The 21,620-nt window shown below is 40.0% G+C and overlaps 1 protein-coding gene across 1 annotated transcript; it reads right to left on the minus strand.

Annotated features, from left to right (window-relative positions):
• Nucleotides 1-101: 101 nt before the first annotated feature.
• On the minus strand, nucleotides 102-20,874 carry LOC137297054 (isatin hydrolase-like). Its single transcript, XM_067829008.1, has 3 exons — nucleotides 20,658-20,874; nucleotides 3,868-4,055; nucleotides 102-3,424 (listed from the first exon to the last, which is right to left on the minus strand). Exons 2-3 carry the CDS (start codon nucleotides 4,029-4,031, stop codon nucleotides 2,761-2,763), a joined length of 828 nt encoding a protein of 275 aa, XP_067685109.1. The 5' UTR covers nucleotides 4,032-4,055; nucleotides 20,658-20,874; the 3' UTR covers nucleotides 102-2,760.
• Nucleotides 20,875-21,620: the final 746 nt, after the last annotated feature.

The raw sequence follows: 21,620 nt of genomic DNA on the forward strand, positions 1-21,620 counted from the left end.
CCGAGTTAAAAAATCAAAACTGCTTGCTACTATTAGTAAAACATGTATGTGACTGACGGGCAAAAGGATTTTTTTATCATAACAATAACACTCTTGAAATATGTACGTAACAATTTTACTCTTGGAAGCGAGATGGGTATCAATATAATAGTACTTACGGTACAACATTATAGTCACTTCGACCACGACCTGGCTTCCGAGGGAGTAATCATTATTTTATAACTCCCAATTGTGAGACTCCCAGTTGTGACACCGTGGAGAAGGTAATTAACAAGCAAATACAACTTACTCCCCTATGTGTAAGAATAAATTAACCCTCGCTAATTAGGGATCGGTTATGTGACTGGATCTTTTGAACATAACAGGACGGGCATTTTATTCTCACAACATTGTCACATATAGTGACCATACAGCACATTGATTACGCATTGATACACATGTGTACATACAATGAACAAAGGCAAGTTTTGATAACTTTGAGCGTTAAGTGGTGAATAATTACATTTCATTCAATAAACGTTTTCTTCAATATAAGGATGTCTACAGAAATAATGGGAAAGACGTTGATGATTTAGTGCATTTAGACAGTATAAAAAATGTTCATCACAGACACATGATATAAAATTGGCAGTTTCTGTTACATTTTCAATACCGTACCAAAGTCTTGTTTCAATGAGAAACCTATAGTTTGAAGTTCTAAATTTACTAAACCAGCATCTATAGTAATAAAATAAAGGTAACAAAAGGGTTCTTAAAATAGTGACTGCTTATATATTATACAGAAACAACCTTTCGATGAGTCAACATAAGAGCGTCACCATAACTGCTTAAATTGATCAATGAGAACGAATTCTACATTGTCTTTAAAACAAACAATGCCGTTTAGGTGAGCGAAATATAACACAGCCTAGTATCCTATGGGATACGCTTGATACTTGATAACAATGGAAAATTAAAATCAGCATTTGAAGAACACAAATTTGACATAACATTACAAAATATTGTATTAAACTTACCATTACAACATAAGAGTTTAGCCCCGTTTGATATACTTCTAAGTGATACAGATGGGGTATGTACTTAATGCACCGTACATCATAAAATCTGGAGTTGATTGCTTAAAAATTTTCGAACAGGGTACAGAACTGGGTACAGAACCTCTGGGTGAAACTGTGATAGACAAAATATTTAACCTACTCACGTAAATGTCTCTAAAAATATACATTTAGTGTAGGTAACTTCATGATTATTTGAAAGATAAATTTATTTACACGCTTACATTTATATGTTAAAAATGTACCAATAACTGTTTTAACTGTAATTAATATAAATGAATTGACCTTTGACTGTTCTCTTTGATCTCCATTACATGGCAGGTCTTCTACAAGTACCTGTGTCAACCGGGCTGACCCATATACTTAACAATCTATTTCATAAATTCCGTATCTCTCGGTGTTCTTTACTGAAAACGATAAAAGCTCTTTAACGAACAATGTCTTCTGTGTTAATTAACTCATTAATGAACTATGCCTTCTGTGGGTACTCTTCAGCAACTGGGCTGTTCCTACTTTTATTGTATGGATGTACACTGAACCATAAATTTATGTGTCTCAGAACTGGGAGTTCTCACAAATGGGAGGACACCCTTCTGGCTCGCTGCAGTGCTCTGGTGACGGATTTACATAGCCTGCTTGTGGTATCGTTGGCGGACGGGAGAAGCAGACGACCCTTTACAACATTCAATCGCTCTGTATAAGTAACCACAAGGGGTTTTTTTTGTAGAATGAATTTGACGTTCCGCTTAAATCTAATCTCAAGTCTTGCATATGTAATAGTTGAGTGAATACGAAAGACCAAAGTTTATTCCTTCTTTAAGTTAAGACATCCCAGCACTAGTATGGCTTTGTGAATAGACATTTGGACCAGAAACATTCGTATCTCCGGTAGTAGGTCTTACTTTCGAAAGTAAAACCTGGTAGGAGGTCCTACTTTAAGAGGTAAGACCTGCTACTGGGCTTACTTTTGAAAAGCCAAACCTCCATCTAAGCAAGAGGTCAGTACATTAAAATCGGGTACCTCCAGGATAATGGTTCATGTGACTCAAACCAGATGATAAGCACAACCTATTCTTCCACCATTGTTAGGGGCTAAGTTGTTAAGGGGTTTGCTCATCAGTGACCGCTGGGTTTTATTCCCCACAAGGATACAATGTGTGAAGACCTTTGGCTGCAAGATGTCCCCACAATGTAACTAGGCCAGGTCACACTTTGGCGAACAAGAAACAAACACGAAGAGGAGATTCATTGTAGAAGGTGATGCTTCATGTTTGTAAGAACACACTATGTGGCATACTTTATTTGAATCGATATGGAAAGTTAATGTGTACATTATATCAGTATGCAGAGGGCCCTTCTTCTAAAAGACCAATGGCGATATAGTGCATAATTTACTAAGATAGTATTACCAGTTGACTTTGGATAAATAAAACAAATATGTTTGATATGGAACACCCAGCGGTGTTGTGTGTATCCAACAACATGAATTCTCTATGAGGATGTTGATATCATCAATAGACTACTAAAAGCTGGATAGATTACATACACTTAATATGGAACATTGAGCAGCGCTGTATGAACTTCAAGCGACTGGAACCTTAAATTGAGATGCTATTAGGCACGACAAGTAGCTGAATGCTACAAACAATTACAATGACATGGTATATGGGACAGTCACTATTGCTGTCAGTATCGGACAACACATTCATGAAAGTCTTCCTACAAACAGTAAAGTCAACGCCAACAACATAGAACACCTGGCTGCAGACGCACTTGACATAGGAACAGCGAACAGTCTGACTGGTGTTCCGCTGCCATTCTCCAGCTTCAAGGCGCCAATGTATACCTTCGTTCCCGTTGCTGGCATACTGTTTACATTTGCGACATTCTCCAGGATTATGATCCCATGATCACACAGCAACATCACATGCGTCTCGAACAAACTGGATTGACCGTAGTCAGGAGATGGAGTATCACCCCCAACCGCGTGCACTTTCCGGTTGCTCGTCAGCCATTTTGTCGCATTGGGACTCACACCAGGAAAGTGGAAAGTGGAAGGATTCATGACATCATCGGTATTAAAGATCAGCTTTCTATCGGGCCAAAACTTATCCCAGCCAAAGTTGAAAAGTACGATAGCTCCGTCTGGAATAGTGCCATGTTCTTCCTCCCAATCTCTGAAAGTCTGTTCAGTGGCCTGGAAATCACGATTGGCTTCTGACTGTTTTCTGACGTCGATGACAACCCCGGGTCCTGACAGCCGATCCATGTCCAGCTCGTGCATACGTTTCCCGTCTGCACAAAAGTGTCTTGGAGCATCCATGTGAGTCCCACTGTGCTCAGCTGTGTGGAAGTAATTGGCTTCTATACTGTAGAACAAGAAAACAAAGGACATCAGGACCTTTAATAAGTAACCTTTTTGAAACAGATCTTAGTTCTAAATCAAATTAGGGCCTGGGTTAGAGAGTGTGAGCTTATCATGTTCAACGCTGCACTAACCAATAGCCCGAATTCACCACGGATACACTCAGTCAGTCTGATCCAAGTCCACGTCTGATAACATGGACCTCGCTGTACAAATTAACATCTTCTGACAATCACGAATATTTTATACCAGTATAATTTGATATTCAGGGCGGCAGTTTATGCTTGAATGCATCAAAAACTCCACCGATACTTAAATGTCATCTCCAATACTACGAAGTTTCTTTTGCCTGTGACTATATGTAGTGGGTCTCACTGTCACAAAACAGTGTTATTGGCCTGCATTAGTTTCTTCTACCAGTATGCTGACACCTAGTTCACTACTTACGAAGCCGCACCAAGCGTTGCCCGGAAGGCGTTGGTAAAGTTAAACGGTGGATTTCCCGGCCAGTAGATCGTCTTCTTTCCGAATGTGTGACTGAGGTCAATCACCTCATCCTCAGCGAGACAGAGGCAGAGGTAAGTGCTTAGAATGACACAGAAGGTTTTCATGTTTACACCAACACAAGTTGAAACCTGAAGCAGCAAGAAGTAGAAGATACATTTTTATCTTACCTCACACATAAATGTCGTTTTCTGATTGAAAATAATAGAAGAGCGCTTAACCAATGTACCCCGCTGCCAATGGCAACTCATTCGGTACTTCGTGGTAATATATCTGTAACATTGAATCAGGCATGATGCACGGAAATTACTGATGTTTTGCGAAAGAAAATCGATGGAAGGGAGATACTCTAAATCTGTTCTTCTTGTGTCGTCCGCAAAATTTAGCGATGGCTACGAAAACATTTGCCTCGTATTCCAATAAATATATTTTAACGAAACGTTCAAACGCCACCCTTGTGAATATTTAGAATGGGGTATTACACGGCGACGACTTTATTAAGACAATACCCACAGGAAAACCAGCAAGATGCAATCAAGATTCGAATCGTTTGTTGCACACAGGCTGGCTGAAGTGTACAATCTGATACTCAAGCTTCAAACAGTTCAAAATTAATATTGAGGTGTTCGGTAAGATAAATACGTTGTTCACTGGTCGATCGGGGCCTTTGGGTTGATGTACGCTCGACTTTTGTCTACGCTCATCTTGTCCTTTGGGCTCAGGGAACATTTATAAACAGACATCGAAGCTGCATCAGCCCATGTCGTCACCACTGAACAATTTATGATGTACAAACCAGACCCAAACTTTTCCTGATAACTACGTGGGGATGTCAAAAAGGGGTGAGCCTTACCACGACAATGATATAAATGCAGCTGTTTTTATGTTTTATTTTTCTACATAATATCTGTCAACCTCAAGCAAATATCCAAGGCACAATATCAAGACCCCAGCTTGTCCCCCATGCATTAAGTCAGTTTACTCCCGAATAGAGGAGCCCAGCTGGCCCACACTCACTTAGCGGGTTGAGTAATTGATATCAGCCCTGGTCAGTGACATACCATTGTCCCTGGGTGCTGGCCGCTAAAGATAACATGGATGAAAAGACCAAGGCCTTACAGGCATTGGCCACAGCGATAATGAACAAAGCAGTCAAGTTAAGATAAAATCTGCAATGCACAATGCACATTCTGTCCAGTTGCTTCGCATGTCCAATAAAGATAATTAGGGGCCATCATTACTGATGACCCATCACTGACCAGGAACTAAGAGGGAACAACTAGAACAAAGACCATGACTGACCAACCCTGGGTATATATTACGGCTCAGACAATAGGGCCGAGAGCAGAGAGAGAGAGAGATCGAAGCTGTAGAGACGTGCTAGTCTACGCCTGTGTGTAAGAATAAAGAGTTGTGGACCCGAGTCAGACTTGTGTTGTTCATGCACTGGACATCCACTGGAGAGGCACAGCACCACCATCCCTAGGTGCAACCATCTAACTCTCCGTGCGATACTGGTGGAGACAGATCTCTGTGCCTCTTCACGCCAAGCAGACAAGACCCAACCAAGAGGTTAGTGATGAATTTTATACTTTGTCTGGGGTCCACAACGCCAAATCTATTATCTACATTTGAGCAAAATCAAGACTGTTCGTCGTTGCTCACCATCACCTCATCAATATTCTCATCGCCTCCCAAGTACCTTTTGTGCCTCATGAAAACTACAGCCCCAGGGCACATCTCAGTTGCCCATCTATGTGGCCTCACCATGTGGAAATTCTACATTGCCTTCATATTATATTTTCACTTGTGCTGTGACTGCCATCTTACTGTATCTTCGTGTCAGTGCGTGAATTTGAATGACTATGTACCTTCAGACGTCAGGCGGAATTGCGTGCAGGAATAGAGTTGAGTACCCGAGACAGACTTGTGTTCTACATGCAGTGGACATCCACTGGAGAGACACAGCACCACCGTTTCTGAGTGCGATACAAATTCTGTTTTGACTTTATATCTTGGTATATCTTGAAAGGAATTATTGTTTTTCTCATCTGAACACATTTCACAAAGTTACGAACATAACATTAACAAATGAAATAGCCATGGAACTGAGCTATCGTGCAGCCATTAGATCCCTCACATATGACACTATCCATAAATACATCAACGTTTTTCGACCCGAGGGAAATGAAATGTCACCACAGCTCTGCTTATATCATCTCAACCATGTTCACAAAATCATAACTGAAAAAATCAGAAATCATAAACATGGCATTTATTCATTCACAAATGCACCCTTTGCATTGTCAGCTGCACCTGCACAAACACACCCTTCATCACAAACAGAACTTCAAGAAATAAATGAATGTCTCAACACTGAAATGAAAGAGTTACAACAAGAATCCATTCAGCTTCAACAAAACTTGGATGCTTTTTGATCATGGGCCAATGAAATCCCGCAAGGAAACCTTCAACAATCCTTAACAATTATCGCCCTCAATAATAGGCTCCAAAATCATTAACCATCAATATCTGTCTTGTCAAGACAAAATGCAGGCTGTCTAATAAAGAAAATCAAATTAAGTCATGGAATACAAAAAGAACATTGAAAAAAGGAAGAACAAATAGATCAGCTGCTCCTTCAATTACAAAAAGATATTTCTGAAAAAGCATCTTTAAAAACAGCTTTAAAGAATGAACAGAACAGTAACAACTGTATCCAAAAACAACAGGATGAAATTGACTCTCTGCAAAAGAAAGTGAAAAAATGGAACACAGTTGTGCTTGTAAAAATGAAACCATATCAAATGAACAACAAAGCAAACACATTTTGGAAATAAAAATGAAACACCAAGTAAAAACAATCGCTCACCTCATAAATGAAGTGGACAGTGCTCTCAAGGAGACCTACAGTCAATTTCCTCAATGAAGGTGTCTACACTGATAACTTAAGAGCAGTTATCATGCACCTTGGAGCAATGGTGTCAGCTCACACCACATGACTGATACAATTAATACAATTCTTGAAGGCCTGGCCACTATAAAAGCTCCTAAACTCCCTTGTCATGCAACAATCTGCACTATTCTTCACGAAGCAAACCTTGTAGGAAAAAAATGTATGTTGCTGATGCGTTGCAGTAGCATCCAAATAGTTGTCTCCATGTTGATGGCACGACTGACCACCAGCGTAATTTCTATGGGTATCAAGTGTCCACAACTTCCCTGCCCACCATGGCCATGTGCATGGTAGAAACTGTATGTGGTGACACAACAACACAAATTAACCAGCTGTGCACTGTCTGGAGGATTTTGCCAAACTTAGATCATCAAAGAATGAAGATTCTGAAGAATTATGTGGCAAAATGTTGGTCCGTTTAAAATATCATGACGGACCAACATATTGTTAATAAAGTCTTCAAAACCAGATTGGAAGAAATGCGCCACACTGTATTATCCAAATCCGAAGACATATGGAGCAAATTAAGTGACATAGAAAAAGCCATCACGTGAACCGGTGGTTTTATCACCTCCATGTGCTATTGGGTTTAGCTAATTCAGCATCTCTTACCATTTCTCAATATGAAAATATTATAACTGACAATGGCAATTTGTACACGCTAAGAAGATCTTCTGGCAGTGAGAGGAAAGTTGAATGTAGCCGTGCTGAGGACGTCATTAGGTCTGCGTGCAATCTGGTGAATACCTTAGGCGATCCTGCAGCAGGACTCTGCAGGTTATACAGCATTCATGAAATCCATAAATCAACACATTCATTTCAAACAATTTCAACACAATCGTTTTAACATCATGTTCCATAATGTAGCAGCCACAATTCATCACAAACATCACCTCAAGCAGTTCCAAGCCAGCATCACACACGAAAATCAAGTCATTAAATCTGTTAAAGAAGATCTATCCAATGACATTCTCCCCTCTGAAGTTCTTGCTCTTGCTCTTTTTCATGTTCACATCTCTCACCCATTTTACACTCTGATTTTAAGTAGAAAAAACAGCAAATCACATCCTTGATCTCAATGCATACTTTGTACAAATGCACAATTATCTCCAGCAACAACCGGATCAGTCGTTCCTGCTGGCATCTGCAGCAAACCGTCCCTACGTTGATCTGACCTTGGAATGTCTTGGACTTATGGCAACTTATTGTCTAATTGATTTTACTCGTCTTGTTGGTAATCAGTTGCCATCAGGATGTCATGCAGATGATAATCCTCAACTCAGAACTGAGTCATCATCTGTGCCAAAATCAAACAGTATTCGAGAAAGTTTGCTTTTCTCAAACATCCTCGTCGTTTTAAACCCAATGCGAGCACTCCCCACCTGGAAGCCAACATCCTCTGGGCCTACAACAAGTCATATGCTTGGCTGCAATCCCTGTCTCCTGAAGATCGCCACCTCAGGCTGAAACAAGCCCGCCCGCAAATGAAGGATTTCAAAGTTATCTGGCATCAACGTCTCCAAAACCTTCATAAGCAGAGGTTGGAACGTCTTCAAAAGAAGAAGGAAGCTGAGACAGAACGAGAACATCGCAATGCAGTCAAGTGCTTGGGAGCCACACAGTCGGTCGCCACTTAAGGATGCCACTGTAGTACACCAGAGGATGTGGATTATGTTCTCATTGGGAAAAACGAAAACGAACAAGTTGCATATCCGTCATCACAAATCATCTTTTACAGAGACATCGTCAAGCCAAAATGTGTGCTAAGGAAGACATTTTTTTCTGAAAAAAGTACCTTTTGATTCAGTCAGTCTCAAACTGAAATTAAAACAAATTATTGACGTCCACCATCTAAACAGCCAGTCAGGACCCAAACCACCATCGTTGTGTGTTGTTTTGTCACCACAAACTCGCGAACGTAGCATAACTGTTACTAAGCGATTTATTCTCAGCACCTTTGACAAGTCTAATAAAGTTGACGGTGCGAACAAGAGCATAAAAGTAATATCAGAAATGCCAAACCCTGTTGGTAGAAAACTTCACTCACAGGTTCAAATGCATTTCTGGTAAATGTTAAAAGTGGTACAGAGGTACTGTACTCCAGGCCAGTGCTCAAGGTACAAAACCACCCTGTGCAGATGATGATTCTGGTGCAAGGAAATACCAGCTCTATGACATTAAATATGATGGGTATGAAGATATCAGCTCCATTCGTATTGAAAAGGACTGGCACCAGGGAGATGTGGTATTTGATTCCCAATAGGTAACACTCTAATGCCAAAGAGTGCACCTTGCAACATTCTCTTCTTGTGTGATGTTGGTCACATAGAGCAGAGTGTTTGCAGTGGTTTTCATCCCCCCAACCGACCCTCCTCTAACTGAAAAATCTTATCATTTCACATATGCTATGTCTGTGAATGGTACATTTGCTTGGGCACATATTTTTGGTGAAGGATATTATGTTGCTAACTGTACATATTCACCTTAATGGTTTCTTATGCAAGGCTGGGCGCAGAACACTTGCATTATTTCAAATGTAACGCAGAGAGCTGCCAAAGCTTATACACAAACATGGGAAATATGCAACTATATATATATGTATGGAGTGGCACATGTTATATAACCAAATGATTGGCATACGTACCCCAGGCACTTCTGTTCCCGAGCAAGTGATGAGTACTTTCAAGGACATTTGTAGATTTGTAGATTGCAGTTTAATGCTGACTTGCTGAAAACCGGAGGCAAACGCCGTAATAGAAGGGCAAGTCAGCATTTAACTGGATCACGTGGTCGACAGAAGATCATGTGGCACCGTCTGTATGACGGTTTACATTCAGGTGAGCTCCTGTCACAGCAGTGGTTAAGACGGCTTCACCTGGATGTAATTGACGAGTGCTACAGAGACCCACGGCAGTTACTTATCAGTGTAGAACCCCTGGATGAGCTGCAGATATCCCCCTCAGAAGATAACCCCTCTGAAGTGTCCCCGTCATTAAGACTTCAAAGCGAACCCCGATCACTTTATAATCTTGCTTATGATTCACCTACATCAGTATTGTCTTCATCACATCATTGAATATGTATATACATGACAAATACCCCTCTGGACCGTTGTGATAAGGGTGTTCAAGGCGAACCTCGATTACTTTATCATCCTGTTTACATTTTCCATTCATCCTACTCCTCTTCACCAATTCCTTTCAGTTATTTGTAAAATATTATATGCTCCTTAGATTTGTTGTGATAAGGGTGTTCAAGGCGAACCCCGATCACCATAATTTGACTATTTTGTACCTACATCTGGATCATGTTACAACTTTGAAGTGTATATAAGGAATGTTGGATACTTGTTTTGACAGTCTTCAATAACAATAACACTATTACTACAAACAAAATTTAAAAATAATGGTTATGTATTGTGCTGTTTTGGAAGTGTACCTTCACAAATATACTGTGATTGAAAACGTGGATACGCAATACCTGAATTCAAATTGTCATACTGTAACTTGCTACCCCTGACTCATAGGGACACAATTATGTCATTCCCTGCTGTGTAATTATATATTCAATATTAGGGTATCTGTATATGCCACCAAACTCCGTATATTTTATAGATGTTCATAACATGGTATTTATCAATAATGAAGTATGCAGAGATGTGTCTGCCATGCTGTGATGGTTCACATGTCCAGTGTGATATGGTTCATCCAGAAACAAAACTCCAGACTGATTCTTGAAACAAATTTCTATGAATGTACATGCTGTGTAAATATGTGGAGAGCAATATCGTGCTGAAAGTTTGGGTTCGATCCCTGGTGGAGGCACCTCGGTTCGGGTCAGGAGCTGGGCACATTTGCATTGTATCCATGGACAAGATAGTAAATTCTATATCATCTCACTTCAGCCAGGTGTAATACCTGTACCCATGGGGATGTGGTGGCAATGTGCTTGGTTACTTCATCGTGCTTAACATGGATGTATGCTCCCTGGGGACTAAACAAGTGTGGGAAAATATTGGCTATAAATATGAATGGGGGATAATGTACACAACACTCTGAACTAGCAATCTGCCAGGATGAGCACCACAAATAGATTATTTTTGGATTTTCATGACTAAACTGTTACTGTTATACAATAAAAGTTACCATAAAAACAGCATTTACTTTGAAGGATGAGTGGATTAAAACACTGACCCACTGGAAATAGAACCCATACTCATTCAAACTCATTAACATTTGTTGAATTATATGGCAATGTTATCCCAAGAAAATGTATACATTTACAAGATATATGCAAGATTAGATGAATAAAGAATTTCCAAAAGGAAGTTATCCCTTAGATTATACATGCTGAAGTCATTGTGTATTCCTTTATGACTTTTATACAACTCTGAAACATACGAAGTACATATATTTCATTTTAATTATGAAAATTGGTATACATGTTCATATTAGCATGTTTTAGGTTATGATTTTGCACTTTGGGACTATTGCTTTGGTGAGAGGTGACACAAATGTCTGGGAAATGGGCATTTCACTGTTTTGAATGTACATTATCTTCTTTGACAACATATGTAAAACTGTCATAAAACTGAAAAGTCATGAGAAACGGCTTACTTTCTAAAACAACGCAGTAAATTTTGAATTCATTTCGGGTACAGAAGTAATAGGCACAAGTGAAATAAGTTGTGACGAAATTATGGGGATGTAACTCTAAATACTATTCTTCTGTGTAATAATGACCAGGTCGTTTATGAATAGTTGTCAGCAAATATCATACACATGAGTAGCAGACGGCCCTGAGCTCCTTACAGTGGCGGACTATGTGTATGTTTGGGCAGCTTACAGTGTTTTTCATTATTGGTAAAACAATACTTTTATGACAAACAAGCTAATTTCTTTTGCATTGTGGGAGGCATTGCTTACCAGTGGAAATATAAATTGGATTAATTCAGTATTTCATTAGGATCCCTAACGTCCTGCAGCACGAGGTGAACTCCCGACATGACTATACATCTGTTGGTGCATGGAGATATATGACCGTTTAATATGGATTCACAGTGACATGTTTTTGACACACTAAACTAACAGGCAAAATGAACAGTACCCAGGGGCAATCCTGGTATTGAAAAGGAATGTGAATTTTAATAACAGTTGTATGGGAAACATGTAACGAATCTGCCCCTTTACTTCATTCGTGGTGTATGGTTAACCTTTTCCTTGTTCCTAGTGTATCAGTGCGCTTTCTTTTCATTAGTATAAAACTGATATTTTGCCTCATCAGTAGTATATAAATGACCTTTCACATCATTACCTTTTACTGTATATGTAGTTTATTACTGCGCGTCTACCTCATCGGTGGTGTATAACTGACATTTTACCATATCTGACAAGTGACTGTATGTCCCATCAATAATCTGTAAATAGGCCTAAAGTATTATCATTGAAATATAACTGACTCTGAAGACATACAACAATGTGTCTACATTACAAACACCGTTTTCCATGATCCATAAAATGCTATTATTCCCTCAGCAAAATCGTTTGCAAAACTATTGTTTTACTTTCTTTGTGATATATGGCTATTTCATATGGTCATTGAAGTCATACTTTTGCGATTTGATTTTAACTGGTTCTTGCTGCCAATAGTCGGAAAATTGGCGATGCACTTAGCCTATTAATTCATTCACTTCACAAGTCAAACCGGGTGTATTCTTTCAACATTCCTGTAACTCTTGCCTCACTTCACCTGAAGTGTCTGTCCATTCCTGTAAATTGTCTGTGGGAGTGAAGAGATACATACATGACAGTGAAGATGACAACGCTGAGAATGGAGTACGCCTGACGGTAATACTTCATCGTCTGTCATATATCATCGGTAAACAGATCTTGTGTCAGGCTTCATCATCTGTCATATTTCATCGGGCAACAGATCTTGTGTCAGACTTTATCATCCGTCATATAACATCGGGCAACAGATCTTGTGTCAGGCTTCATCATCTGTCATATTTCATCGGGCAACAGATCTTGTGTCAGGCTTCATCATCTGTCATATTTCATCGGGCAACAGATCTTGTGTCAGACTTTATCATCCGTCATATAACATCGGGCAACAGATCTTGTGTCAAACTTCATCATCTGTCACATATCATCGGGCAACAGATCTTGTGTCAAACTTCATCATCTGTCACATATCATCGGGCAACAGATCTTGTGTCAAGATCATGAAAACATCTTTAACAATATGATATCACTTGTTAATAAGAGAGAGGATAAACACTTGTAAGGATCATGTTTGTTTGTCACTAAAATACATGTGGTAGAAATCAAGGACAAGTGTGTGAAACGGATTCACAACAAAATTACGATCGTTGATCGGGACTGTGTTAACTGTGTATCGTTTCTGTTAGACAACAAAGTGTTTTGTACTGACACGTTTTGGCGTTCTTCATTTCAGTTCTCAGTTCTTGTACTGAAGCAGGTGAAGCGGATTGTAGTTCCGATGCCACTTCGAATGCATCTCGACTGCATTGGGTCTCAGGGTTTCTTTTCAATATATCCTATATATTTAGATGATTATGACCTTTCTGTAAATTTCAGAGTTGTTAGTACTAAGTACTAAGTAGCAACAAAATATGGGCATGAGCATCACCTTCATCTCGGCGACATTTGGCTGTAATAACCTGTCTACATTTGGAGTTACATTAGTCTCCACAAAAACCTTTGATAAGAAAGGTACGCAATTTGTACTCAGTATGAATGCATCAGTTTTGTTGGACAGAACGGTTGTTTCTATATTAATTTACACATGGACAGAGATATGATATCGTGGTAAAACAGGGGTTTTCGGCTTCTGTGGCTTACGTGTGTTAATGAGAGCTGCAGATCGTATGTATTCCGGTTGCGGTAGTGAGTGCTTCGGACATTTCCTAGTTCAGTCAGTCAGCCAGTCCGTCAGTCAGTCCATCAGCTCGTCTGTTGTGGCTGAATGCCACATGTTTTGGCTATCCAGCTGAGCGTATACTAGGAGCGCTCTGATTGGAGAGGCTGTCAGTATTGCGGGCCAGTCACTGATAGCCCAACTTTCGTCATCCGGGTAGTCACTTGGGCCGGGTAGATAACCGTTGTAGCGCCTGTCAAAAGTGAGTCCGTGACGACTAGTAGCTGTGTGGAGGTGAGAGCTGCCCGCTTTGTACGTTCTGTATCAGAACGAAACCCTTTTCCACCCCACTTATTATGTTTGTTTAACAATAAAGTTGTAATAGTGTGAGGTAGTTAAGTCCAAACAGGGTGAATGGATTCATTTCTGTCGGCGTGGTGACTCCATGCATTCAGTTTCATATATATAACTGTAGAGGTTAGAAGAAGTAGGAAAGGAAAAATAAAAGTCGCATGTAGAATATTGTGTCCGATCATGTTGGGTTTTCGTGGGAGGATTTTATGCACCTTTTTTAACATGGTGCATTGCAAGTATTACATGATTTAGTCGAGTTGGCATGAGAGTAAGACACAGTTCTTAGGTTTCATTTGAGGTTCACCCCCTCTGTTGTAGCAGTTAGATGTTTACTGCAGAATCTAGTCGAGTTAGCATGAGTTGTGGCACAGTTTGTAGCAGTCGTGAGTTGTTTTGTCTCACATGGAGTTGTAGCAGTTAGGTATTTACTGCAGAATCTAGTCGGGTTGGCATCATATACGACATGAAGAATTTGCGATAGGTTGATGCATGTTGCTGTTTTGTAGAATTCAAGTTGGCACCATATTATCCGTGAGACATTGTGGCAGATTGGTCTATTGTCACAGAGTGGAAAGAACCTGGGTCAGTAGTACGAGCTTGGCCATTAGAATTTCCATATAACACCTTTTAAAAAATACACAACGCAAAGTCCATAGATGGCCAGACTCGTCCTATTACAATATGAAACATGATGTGTAGGTACGGTCATAGTTTTGTAAATTTAGTGTTTTATTTCATTTAACATGGTAGCAGCCATATTTTCTGTATGTTCTGAAATGAATGTCTTGTGAGCTAGTGAGTTTGGTTTTACACTGCTTTTAGCAATTTGACAGCAATATCACGGCGGGGAACCAATGCGCTGGAAACAATGGCTTTAGCTAAAGGAAGGTTGAAAAATTGTATTTGAAATCCAAAGTGGAGTGTAAATTAAGACTTGAAACTTAATGTCATAGGCAAATTAGCACCCAGCAATGTCTGGTCACATACTTCAGCGCTGAGTGAGTCAATCTCTGGTATATCCACTTACGTAATCATGCGGGACTATGGGGAACTGAATGCGACGAAAGATGATGTTGTAAAAATGCTTCGACACATTTCATGAAGACGAAAAACAAAATATGTAAGGGGTATTTAATAAACAAGAGTGACACCTACTGACTGTAAATATCCTAATGAGAAAGATTTAAAGCTTTACAGAACATCTGACTGAGATTTGCACTCATCGTTAAACGTAAGATTACCATAGGTTCCCATAGAGGACCGCCATAACGGTCTGATGTCCGTCACCTCATTATCACGAAAGTCAAACGCATGCCAAACAACGTTGAAGTAACCTTTAAACAACTTTCGGCTTTGAATACACCATGCCATACAAAGTAGTCAACCTAACATGGGTTAGATTTGGGATTACAGGTCCTCACTAAAGTACAGTAATAGCTTGGTTAGCTTAAGTCCCTATCCGGGATTCGAACCCACAGCCTCAAAGTCGGCAATCTAACGCACTCACCCACCGATGAACTTTAAATTTCGACAATGTTTAAGAGCACATCATAAAAAACGCTTGCACAAAATTGGCATGTTTGCACGTGTTCATAACAGAATGGGAATGGAATCATCATTTTCTAAATCCATATGCAATCATACAACTTGTTTCACAATTATTAACACCCCATTATGTATTCTTTACGTTATAAAATATTGTATGAACAATGTTGGCCGTTATCCCAGTGAACCAAGCGAAATTTGTTTCAAGATAAAGAGTCGTGCATTTTATGTTGCCACTTTAGAAAACAATAAATAAGACATATATACACATGAGCATTATTTAAGCACCGCCCATTTTCATGCTATAAGATTGTGTTTAACACAACACGCCGGTCATTCATGATATGGAAACAAAACACATGGTTATAATTTCGTGAACTGAGCCATCTAAAGTGTCAATCCATCAACTACCAACACTGCTGCTACTTTCGGCTGTAATTTATTGACGGTCATATGGGGGCACTAAAAACGTTATCAATAATTATGTCCAAAACTATGGTCACACGGACAATGTCTGTCTGTGGATGGTGCTGGTTGAGAGACGAACATCCACTCCCCATTGTTCTCAGATTGTGGTTCTGCCGTTAATTACACTACGCCAAACGTTGACCCTTAATGTGTCTATCAGTGAGTAAGGGACGTCTGACTGGACGACGTGCATGGAGTCCAGCGGACCTGAGCCTCCTTCGGATGGTGCTGGTTGAGAGACGAACATCCACTCCCCATTGTTCTGTGAGATCTTTGGCATTGGTCATGGGCCTGCATCTCACTAGGCGAACTAGGGCACGGTCATATCGGAGAGTGGTCTTTCTCGGCTTCCTGATCGTGGACGATCCTTGACGTAACCAGTGGCCGCATGTTTCCTTATAAGGCGACTAATGACAGTGTGGTTGATATTCAATCTGGGCCCAATGCTGCGACAGGAGAAACCAGCATCATGCATGCCAATAATCTGCCATCTGGTATTTTCAGAAAGCCTACGCCTCGGCATGTCTAAAAAAGTTCAATTTCAGATCTGTAACTTATGGATACGTCGATAAGAAAGCAATAAGAATACTTCATTTCACGTTTTCCACCCTTCAGTCGCTTGTACCATGACTGAACTTTATCATGAAAAGCATGCTTTTGAGTCAGCGCGTGAATTTCATGCTAACTGAATGTACATTTAGATATAACTGGTTGACTTCTCTGTTTTGATCCCTTTTTATTACAATCGACAATTATTTTTGGGGGTGATTAATTAATGCTCATGTGTATATTTTATGGAATGTTACTTATAGAAACAAAAACCGTGCCAGGCTTGATCATCTTTATATAGTTAGAATTTGAAAATCGTTGCAATAACATTCTTTAAAGAAATAAATATAAACATTCTTCATGAACCTATTTTAAGTGCCCACGCACAACTGGGATGCACGTCTCGCCGCGGAGACTTGTTTAAATCTGAACAAAGGTATGTATGGACAGTATTTCAAATGCAATGTATCCAAGTGATGCCCTCCTTCATCAGATGAGGTGTCACTGAGATGTAACCAGTCAGTTATAAATAACAAAGTGAGCCAAACTGAAGGTGCTCTTTGTAATGGAGTCGAGAGCGACTGGACACAAGAAAGGTACCCTTCAAAACTGTATTACGAGTTTACCTTCAAAATAACGTGTTAGCGGGGAAGAATCAGAATAACTCATTTGGTATACATGATAACGCCAAACATGGCGTCAGTATTTTCTCTTGTGACAGTTTTCCTGTGGTGACACATACCTCGTTGGCTATATAGTGGATACAAAACGACCTTCCGTGTAATACCATTTTTATGAAACAAGTGAATGATTTGGCATCAAACGAGGGAAAGCTAATTTGATGCTAAATGTTTCACGAGTTTAATAAAATTGATAGAAACTGCGGCTAAATTGCCTACTGTGTGAGGACTCTCACCTTTCAGCGAGTCCAGCAAAGTCTGGTACCATTGCGACAGCGGCATTAGCATTGTGAAGTCATAACTGTGAATCATGATGACGTCATATAAAATATCACACTGCAGTATCTTCCACGGGCGAGTAATAATTTTATTTATTACCCACGTGGTACTTCGTAAAGGTGTTTCATAACAAAGCGTTTTGACACATATGTGTCTTAACACCTTCGATGGACTGATTGACTGAACTTTGACATTACTGGTACTTCTTTCATCACTCATTCCATTCATGATTTTCATTCAAACGTTTTCACACCTGAGAGCATGTAAAACGAAAACACTTCTATGGAATTAGATAAAATTTATTTCATTTAGTGTGGTTACTAGCATTATTTTCAATTCTGTAATAACTCAAGTTTCTGTAATAAAAACGAAAATAAAACAAATCTTTAAAGATAAGTAAACAAATACGTCTAGTAGGTCTCTCATAAGTGTAAACAAATATGGCGTCGCCCGCAAAAGTTACTGATTTCGTGAAATTTGACGGACAATTGGTTGGAAGAGTTGTCAATATAATCAAGAGATTGAATACCTTCTGCGTGTGTGTTGTCAGGACTGCACAGTAACACACAACATCAAGAGACGAGCGGCGCTCTTGTATCTGTATCACTGCCACTGTCAGTCGCATCCATTCGCGTCCTGCCGCACAAACATATTGTCACTGTCATGCCTCCCGTGGTTTCTTACGTAGGACTCAAACGCACTTCCCAGAATCTGAACACAATAGGCTTGAAATCGTTTTCGTTCGAGGTTGTAGGCTCTGTTTTCAGAACCAATTTTCTTCAGCATAAACATCGAATCTCGACAGGTGGGAATTCCATGCCGAGATGAGAAGGCGTCACTGTCATCCTGCGCAAAGCGTCGCCGAATCATTTACAGTAACTCGTCCTCCGATGAAGAGCATTAAGCTCAACTATTTGAGACATACAGTTCCCTGTTATTCACATTCATCTTTGCTTTTGGGTTGGCCACTTCTAATTAAATGCTCCCTATAATCTTCTTTGTGAACGCTTCTCAACATGACGAGTCCGACAGTGATGGCCGACTGACGTTCAGGCAAGATTTAGGTCACGTAGTCAAGTTTAAAATATTTACACTTCACAAGTGTTTTGATGAATTACATTATCGCTTTTGAAAACAAATCCTCAACTCAATAGAATTAAATTTTGATTACAACTTGATCTTGTCTTAATTTGTTTATTTTCTTGTGATTAGGCTCCGTATAGCAAATACATTGCCTCTACGCTGCGTATGTTCTCCTAGAGTGAAGCGGTTGACATTCCAATCACCAATATGATATATTAATCCGCGTTACATGGTTCTATATAGGAAAGCAAAATATTGCTTCATTTTAACGATATTTTCATTTTTTAGAACGTCGATAATAAATATGATACAAAACTCTTTCCCCCTTTCATATCAAATTTCGAGTTAGCTCGTACAAACCAAAATTATTTCCCTTTGGACAAAAACTTGATATGAAGGGGGAAGTTTACTATCGTATGATTGTAAATGCCCACATTCCTCCACAGCAGAGCTTGTGTGCCTGCCGGTGTTGTTTATCACTACGTTTCACAGTTTTTCTGGTATATTCCAGTATATCAGTGTGGGCAGATAGCCAGAAGCTTTCGTCCGTGCTGAAACGCACGAAACATGGCTTGGTGATGACACACGAGGACTTGAACATCTGCATCATCAGAAGATAATTAACCCACATTGCATTTTACTGTTGTAGAACCAGACAGTCAGTGTATGCACTTGAGGGACGACGGTCCATCCACGGACCAGGAAAACCTACAGGGTTGTGCAGAAACATTAAGGGACGTGTGGGTGGTCTCCAGTGTGATACAGATTACGTGACCAATGGCCAATTGCGCTTGCAATCCCTAACTGTAGATCTTTTCTTCCTTGACCATTTCAATGTCACATGTGTTCTCGTCACGTTATGGCTGAAATATTGCCGATGTGACGTTAAATCGTAACTCACTCACTCATTGCCTTGACAGCAGAATTTGCACAATGCCCTGACAACGCTATGACCTTGATGACATCAAAATACTATGACACCATTGGACTGCAACGGTAGTACCAAGTTCATAGAGGGACATTTTCATTGACAGTGATTTATTAGGTTAAATAGAATCTCACCATCGTGTTTTCAGACACAAATACATACTAGTATACACTCGGCAAGCTTCGAAAATTCAGCTTTATCAGCTTGTGATGAGATAATTGATATCAATTAAGAGATGGTGAGATTCTCTAAATACACTGTCTGAACGTAGACGACTGCAAAAAGAATACACGTCAAGTTTCATAAGCTAAACCTAACATCCTGATATCACCAACAATCCTAGAAAAAGTATGAATTCAGGCTTTAGCCTTGTAATCGTTCACGCCGGAGCATGGTAACACCGGCCGACCGAGCTGTTCTTCAGTGTGGTCTCGCCAGATGGAGGGCACTGATGAAAGAATCACGTTATCTGGTCGCAGTCATTCTTCCAACATTTTCACAATGTGTTTGTCACACACTAGGTTCACAGAAGTCTGCCACACACTAGGTTCACGGGAGATTCAAAGAAGTTCGTAAGGTCGTGTTTATAAATTGAGGGCGTGTCACCTCCTACATTGGGAACCCACCTGTTGAACGTCAGCCATCTTGGCACAAATGGACGCTACTAGTTTACAATAGGTACTCCGTCCTTTTATTGATATGCATATTTCGTACACCTTACAAAGATGAAGCTGACATACCTCAATCGCCTTTATCGTAGACCATCTACAGTAGCTATTCTGTCCTTCAATAAACAAGACACAGTTCTGTTCGTAGAAGCTATATTACCTAACAGACATGCACCTGCCTTCAGTTCAGATACACCTAGCGCAATAAACCACTGCCAGACTAACACGACATTGTGTTTCGGCATTTCTCAATTCAGTCCGTGCCTGAGCCTGTAATAGAATCAACTCAATGTCCTATCATTCTGGTTATCATCATCTGACGGAATACGATGCAGTTCACGTACCTGATGGTGTTGCTTGTGAGCTGCAGACGTAGATGCAGGGTGGATGTTGAAGACGTCACTACGTGGACACTGCAGCAGCTAAGTCCACACTGTATTATTGTGGCACCGACAACGCAGTGTTGGACACTGAGTTCCAGCCTTGTACGTGCGGGCGTACTGTAAAACATGGAGTGGAATCTTGGAGTGAGTTCTTGGAGTAGAGTCTTGGAATGGAGTCTTAATGTAAATATTTTGGTAACCGAGTTTGTTTTTGTTTTGTTTTGTTTGGTTTCGTTTGGTTGTTGCTGTTTTTGTTTGTTTGTTTGTTTTGTGTTGGTTTGGGGGGTTTTTTTGCTTGTTTGTTTGTTTGTTTTTTGTTTGTTTTTTTGTTGTTTTGTTTTGTTTTGTTTTTTTGTTTTTTGTTGGGGGTGGGGGGGTTGCTTTTATTTTGTTTTGTTTTTATCACAGGGGTAGCTAAACCAGCTCATTCGTTTCAACATCTTTAGCTGGTTGGTGTTATCAGTGGCAGGAACCATTTTGTACACGTATCAGTTAGTCCTGTTAACTCCAGAAACGTCATTCTCTAACAGCATTAAATGCTGGTCCTGTTCTGGGGCTTTGTTGCCATCATGAAAAAAAGTGTATGAACCAGGAGAGCTATTTCGGAATTATACGTACAATACGTTGATGAAGACGAAGTATAGTTGATTTAAAAATTCTTTAGTTGCTTACACATGACATGGCAAACAAATAAACGTGAATGAGGTGAGAGGGGTGTCGGCTCAACTCCGGGGTGTTACAAGCATCATCGTTCTGCTTGCGGTCGTCCCTACACAGACAGTCGAAAGACCGGACTTCTTGACAATAAAGATGAGAGCATGTATACAGTTAACAACAATTGACAAGCAAGCACTCAATAAAGGACATAAGGAGAAACAATAGCACTTGATGAAACAGTTGATGTGACTGTAGACATGATCAAGG

Source organism: Haliotis asinina, chromosome 9 (assembly GCF_037392515.1).
Source record: "Haliotis asinina isolate JCU_RB_2024 chromosome 9, JCU_Hal_asi_v2, whole genome shotgun sequence".
NCBI lineage: Eukaryota > Metazoa > Mollusca > Gastropoda > Lepetellida > Haliotidae > Haliotis > Haliotis asinina.